This window comes from Bactrocera dorsalis, chromosome 3 (assembly GCF_023373825.1).
Source record: "Bactrocera dorsalis isolate Fly_Bdor chromosome 3, ASM2337382v1, whole genome shotgun sequence".
Classification (NCBI taxonomy): domain Eukaryota; kingdom Metazoa; phylum Arthropoda; class Insecta; order Diptera; family Tephritidae; genus Bactrocera; species Bactrocera dorsalis.
Window position 1 is genome coordinate 7,556,603 of NC_064305.1, and position 6,915 is coordinate 7,563,517.

Genomic DNA, 6,915 nt, shown 5'->3' on the forward strand with positions numbered 1-6,915 from the left:
TTACTGTATATTCTTATATTCATAAAAAAATTTATCAAAGTTGCATTATCGTTTAGCTCTCATGAACTATTTACTTCAAAGAGGGATTTTTATTATACTCTTTTGAGAGCTACACCACTTAAATGTGAAACAGGGTGTGCTGTAAGCAATAAAACCGTGTATTTAAATTTTGTGAGCACTTTTACAGTGACGGTGAATTATTGAGAAACGGAATTCGTAATTAAACTTCTCTAGCAGCAACTAATCATTATTTATCTTATTATCCTAAAAAGAAAGAAACCCGATTTTCATAAGGCCATAAGCACATATATTTATTTGCCATGTTTGAAATGAGATATATACAAATATACTGTTAAAAAATACCTATAATCGAAGGGTTAAGACACATTCCCAGTGTTAAAACCAGTATCGATATGGACAATAACGCACAACAAAGATAATTGGGTTGAATGGGCATTTTAAAAATTTTAGCTGACATTTGCAAAGACGACGAAAACAACAATGTAGAGTTCAAATCATCCGTCGACGTGCTGTGATAAACAAAAGGACGTGCACGAATATGATGACCGTTAGCCTGCGCCTTTTGGCACGCATGCGTTACCGAAGCGGCCAACACAAATGGTATAACACCCAGTAGAAGCCAAAGTAAAACGTTGAAAATATTCAAAAGTACTATTTCCAAAGCAGAATAATGAAAATCCAAATCGTTGAAAATATATATTAGACCAGCAAATGCATAAGCTAAATTCATAACGGTTAAAAAACAAACAGGCACAGCAGCATGGCGATTGAGATGCTCCAATAACTTGTGAAATTCCAGTACCTCCTGTGGAATATAATCAAATTTGAGTTGCTAGTTAATTTAGTGTCGGTAATGAGTACTAATATTCACATACGCGATTTCTAAAGTCTAGAAGCATGAACCAAATACAAAAAATAATTTGTGACAGATCGATAACAATTTAATTCAGGCGGTTTATAAAAACAGTTAACCATAATAAATTTCAAAGTATACGTGCTAGGAAAAACTGAGAGAATCGATGGGAAAATTGTAGGTCTTATAGAGGTTAATAGACCAAGAGTCACAGAACATGCTAAAGACTTCTTTATTCTATTCAAATCTATGATTAGGGATGCACTTCCTTCCGACTAAAAAGAATCGCAATCATTGACTTAATAAGCTGATCCCTATAAATAAATTGGGCTTAAGAGGTCTAAATAAGTTTAAAACCACCTCTGACGAGCTCGTAGATTGTATAGCAAATTTAGCCCATTAGAAAAAAAATGTTTGTTAGTAGGAAGAAGTAAACAGTTTTCTCGACTTTTTTAAAGATAGCAACATTGACCCTTTTATACTAATTTTTATACTGCGTGATCAAATTTAACCCAGTCTGGTCTATTTAAAATGGACCGGTGAGCTCTACCAGATACACGACGACATTGACATATGTAGTTCTGCAAATTAAGAAACAGAGCCTACGCTGGGTAGGTCATGACGTCCGAATGGATGAAAACTCTCCAGTTCTTAGAGTATTCGACGCAGTAACCACCAGGGGAAGCAGAGGAAGAGAAAGGCCTCTACTCCGTTGGAAATACCAGGTGAGGAAGGACTTGTCTACATTTGAAATCTCCAATTGGCGCAAAACTGCGAAAGTAGGAAAGACGGTGTTGTAAATTCGACTATAATCGCGTAAGCCAATAAAGAAGAAGAGGTCCTTTAAAAATAATTTATAACATCGGATCAAATTTGAACCGGACTGGTCTTTTTAGTAGCCTATTTTGTAGGTGATAATAAAGATTTGTATTAAAATATGTTAAAATATGGTCTGTTGTCAGTCCGGTTCAAATTTGATCTCATGATATACATACACATATAAATTTTAATTACCCGCATCCAATCGTTGGTCTCAATGGAATGCATCAAAAGTTTATGTGACAGCGCAGAAATGTGTACACGAAGCAAATAACACTGGATGCAATAGTTGGCGAGTATTATCACTTCCACCAAGTCCTGCACAAAAAGCGTGATGATCAAAACAATCTGCGACAAAAATATAAATTACCAACATTCAATGCAATCTATAAAATAAAGCGCACCTTAGTCGCCAACTCCCAGTCCGCCAGTATGCCAGTAAACCATTTGACTTGTATGATGCGCGACTGCAAAAGCACCGAAGGAATTGTATAGGCGAAGAGGAAGGCCAACAACACCACTCCACATAACAAATATGACCAGAGTAATTTACACAAGCGACGCGGTTCCAAGGTGGTGAGAAACACACGTTCAATCAGATTCTGTAATTGCTCTTGATCGAGTATTTTGAAAACAATTACAGCCGATATGAAACTGGACAGATTTAGCGCGTTGGGAAAAATGTGGCCGAACAGCAGTTGACCGACGGTGTAGGTGGCATTGGAGCTGGGATCGTTTGTGAGGTCTTGATCGTGCGCAATAAAACCGCGATCGCCGCTGAAAATGTAATCATTTGAGTTATATTTATGTTATTGTTAAAAAAAAAATTGCAAACGAATCTGAATGCAATTACCGATATGAACATAAATATTGTAGAAAATATCCAAACAATAGTATCAGCAAGACCAGCAAAGCCTGTGTATAGTTTAAGCAACAAAGTACTTTCGATGTGTCTGTTGGTATGGGATTTACACCGACAAGCGATAGGACTAAAATAAATGGGCGCAGAAACTGTAAATGAGATGTTGGATATGTTTAGTTTGTGATTGAAAATTAATAACCCACATTACTATAAGAGCTTGGATCAAAAAGTCCATGCAGACTTCGCAAAAAATATATTTTCTTCTACGATATGAACTGGATATTCTTTAAGACTCGGAAATTTCTCATATTTCTTCTTCTTAATTGGCGTAGACACCGCTTATGCGATTATAGCCGACTCATATTTAGAGTTGCTAAATTTCTTAGTTTATACACAAATCTGTTAAATAAATATGATGAACAAATAATCTACAGCTATTATTTAATCTAGATTCCCGATTTTTCTGGGCCCATCTTCATTTTTCTTTCATGATCTTCAAAGTTTTACCTTGCGTTTGCAATAGTCGAGCAGCTCAGAAGTAGGCTCATGTGAATGTCGCAAGTCTTCTACCTATAATGCAGAATTATGAAAATAGTAATTAGTAATGCACAAAAATAATCGAATATTAATTACATGTATTATATACAATTTGATTTTAATATACATAACTACTCAATATATTTTCGACCCAACCTAAATCCTATGGACTGTTTAAAATCTCACTTTACACCATACTCCCATCTGCCTCACTTCTTCTAACAAAAAACTGGATTCGCTGCAGATACGATACCTTATTCAATTCCCCTTCGGTTTTCGTAAAACTTGGAAGGTACTCATAAGTAAAGAGACTAACTGTTAAAAATACTGCATGCCAAAGCGAAGTTAATCTTTAGTCATTCGAAAATCACATATACTATACATAAGGCCAAGAGAAATCGTAAAAAATCTCAGTTTTAGAAAGCTCTATAAATATACTGCTCTAGAGCAGAAGTTTCTGGAAGAACTGTGATCTCAGCTAAACATATACTGTTCACCACTTCAAAATACGATTGCAAACATTTCAACAAGAAACAGTCACTACAGGTTCACCTGGCCAGTGGTTAGGTCTATAAAAGAAAGGCAGGCACCGTGCCTGGCCAGTGCTGAGGTGACTGTCGCGCCCTGACGTGGTGTCATTTACCAGTCATGAGGTGACCTCACGGTAAGCTGGCTGTTAGCTGGCTCTATAAAAGAAACGCAGGCACCGTGCCTGGTCAGTGCTTAGGTGACTGTCGCGCCGTGAAGTGCTGTGATTTAGCAGTCATGAGGCGACCTCACGGTAAGCTGGCTGTTAGCTGGCTCTATAAAAGAAAGGCAGGCACCGTGCGACCAGTGCTTAGGTGACTGTCGCAAGTGACATCACCGTAAGCTGGCTCTATAAAAGAAAGGCAAACATTGGCTTGGCCAATGGTGATGTGTGATGCTACTATGGCATCCGGTGATTTGTTGACGTGACATGAAAGTTTTTCACTCAGCTGCCGTGCATATGTCAGAAAGTGGCAGCCCACGGTGCAGGAGGGCCACTAATTGGTAGTGATGAGTGAACATATTCAGACATCATATGATTGCTTTGGAACTCAAAAGTTTTCGGTATGAAAGGGAAATAGAGCTCGAGGACATTAATAGTGACTGTAGCAACGGTTTAAAGTTGACAGCTTTTAGACGGTTAAAAAACCGCGTCCGTCCTGCTTACTGTCATGGCAACGGTGTAAGTTGTTGTCTAATTAACTGATAACAATAGGTTTAACTTGGTTTCAATTGAATTTTAAGCTCCTCCGAACGGTTAATGGATGTCAGTTAGAATCCGTTTTAGGTTAGAAATGTGTTCGTGTGTTTGTTATTTCTTTCGAAATCGTTTTGTTCACCAAACACTATTTCGAGGTCTCGATGGTAATAGTAGACGAAAAGTGGATCAAATACGATAATAATGTGCGAAAAAGATCATGGTCTAAGTATTTTGAAGCTCAACAAATGAGTGTTTGGTGGGATTGGAAAGGAATCATCCACTATGAGCTGCTCCAGTCTGGTCGAAGGATTTATTCTACATTTTACTGTCAACAACTGATGAGATTGGAGCAAGCAATCGAAAAAATTGACCGGAACTGATCAACAGAAAGTGCTTCGTCTTCCATCAGGACAACGACTCGTCGAAAACTGGGAGACCTTGGCTGGAAAGTTTTGAAGCATTTACGATATAGCCCTGACCTTGACTACCATTTGTTTCGGTCAATGCAGAACTCCCTTAATGGAGTACAGTTCGCTTCATGAAAAGCCTGTAAAAGTTACTTGCCGCAGTTTTCGTCAAAAAATCAATAAAGTTTTATACTGATGGAATGGATCTCTAACGGAAAAATGGCCAAAAGTTCTCTACCAAAATGGTGTTTATTTGGTTCTTTAAAGTTCATTATAAAGATAAAAAAATATTTTGAAATTTGATTAGAAATATGAAAAGACTTTTTCGACTACCGAATAAAAACAAATGAGTTATTTGAATATTTGAAAATGCAACGCACAAAACATATTAATTTTTCATTACACATGCATTTTAATACACACATATACATATACAGATATATGTATGTAAGTATACATATAATGTGTGCGGCTATATACATATATATATGTATATATACCATACGTATGTTTGTAGATAAAAAATTGTGCCTTTACTACTCACAACAATCTCAGTCATGCTATCACCGAGCAGCGACGAACCTACTGTTGTTGTTGGTGCCGAGAATGGATCTAGCCGATTTGTTGACAGACGCAAAAGAGCGCCAGCGCTACTGCCAACACCCGCTGCACCAACACCGCCACCACTGTAGCTATAACGGTTCGGTGAGCCCACATGATGCTGATGGGAATGCTGACGATATGGAATATGACCACTATGATTGTTGTTGTTAACCGTATTACTGTCACTATTTTGTCTTAAATGCTGCTGCACATGCACCGCTGATAAAGCATCGTTTTCTCTTCTACCCGCTGTGCCGCCAGCCACTGCACATGCAATACTATGCGGACAATTCGTGTGTGGAGCAAAGTTATTGAGCGGATTACTTATTTGAGATGAGGCACTGGTGCTCGCCGCCAAAGTGTCCACACAACCGTACATACGCGGCACGCTCTTGCTACGCTGAGCCACAGCATTTCGATTGGACCAGCTGATGAGTGAGTCCTCGGAATTGCAACGGGCATTGGCCGAAGGAAACATCGATCGCTATTGATGATACGCGACGAACACAACGCCGATGGTGTGAATTTGAACTTTATTTTTACAACTATTTCAACTTTGTCTAACGGTTATTTGAACAGTATTAATTAAAATTATTATATTTGTTAATTTGTTTTTTATGAGAAAAATTTCGGTTTCAATTCGTTTGCATTTCACTTTGTACACACTTCTCACTCCGCTGCTAAATCTCGACTGTTTTTGAATGGTTGTGTCTGCTCTTCAGAAACTCACTGATAGGCGCGTTAATGACTCAAAGAGCTGTGATAACCTCACAGATTGACAAAATTCATTCTTGTTTACACACAAGTTTATTATTATACTGCATTTATGTAAACTGTGTGGGGATGTATGTGCATTAGAGCGGATCGGTTTATAATGAGCCAAAAAAAAAGAAAAAATCGCGTATGCAGGAAATGTTCTATGGATCATTCTGACACAACTTTGCTTAAGAAACTATGGCTCTAAAGCCGGTTTCGAATCAGCGTTTTTAAGGCGATGATTTTTAGGGATCGTAAAAATTTGTTTGCCAGTTTTTAAGATACCCGAATGAAATTTAATACGTTGCTGGATTTTGATATTCTATTGATCATTTGTCGAATACGTAAGATCGTTCCATTAACCTCTTAGGTAAAGTTGTTCAAAATGATCAGTAGAACATTTCTCGAGATTTTATAAAAAAAAAAAAAATCGACCCGTTCTAATGTACAAATGTATGTATGTATATTATTTTCTGGCCGGAAAATGTTTGTTGAGTGCAAGTCGGCGCAGCCAGCTTATATCTTCGTATTCTGTTATTGCTTAAAGCGGAGAAAATTGGATGAACTCGTAAAATTGGATTGACTCATAAGTATGTGTATGACACTAGAAGGAGACTCCGAGTAAATGAAGTACCACCATTTGATCAAAGTTGAGCCGGACTGACAAAAACAACTTATTTTGGGCCAATACAAGCAACTTTCCATGGACTTATAATGAACATCGGCTAGGAGTGTCTTCAGTGACTTCAGCGAATTTCGATTTTTACGCTTTCGGTTCGCCAGACAAGCTTTTCGCTTCATGAACAAACTTGGCACTCTAACAGACATT

At 37.8% G+C, this 6,915-nt stretch overlaps 1 protein-coding gene across 1 annotated transcript; it reads right to left on the minus strand.

Annotated features, from left to right (window-relative positions):
- Window positions 1-284: 284 nt before the first annotated feature.
- LOC105226916 (uncharacterized) lies at window positions 285-6,093 on the minus strand. The gene is made up of 6 exons (XM_049452283.1): window positions 5,272-6,093; window positions 3,063-3,125; window positions 2,547-2,704; window positions 2,098-2,470; window positions 1,889-2,041; window positions 285-826 (listed from the first exon to the last, which is right to left on the minus strand). The coding sequence occupies exons 1-6, from the start codon at window positions 5,806-5,808 to the stop codon at window positions 353-355; spliced, it is 1,758 nt and encodes a 585-aa protein (XP_049308240.1). The 5' UTR covers window positions 5,809-6,093; the 3' UTR covers window positions 285-352.
- Window positions 6,094-6,915: the final 822 nt, after the last annotated feature.

What these genes read in the sequence shown, in the direction of transcription:
- LOC105226916 (XM_049452283.1), bottom strand. Translation starts at nt 5,808, where the DNA reads ATGTTTCCTTCGGCCAATGCCCGTTGCAATTCCGAGGACTCACTCATC. An exon ending in ATAGCATGACTGAGATTGTT is followed by an intron (nt 3,126 to 5,271) that starts GTGAGTAGTAAA and finishes TCTGCATTATAG; the next exon opens with GTAGAAGACTTGCGACATTC. An exon ending in TCGACTATTGCAAACGCAAG is followed by an intron (nt 2,705 to 3,062) that starts GTAAAACTTTGA and finishes TCTCATTTACAG; the next exon opens with TTTCTGCGCCCATTTATTTT.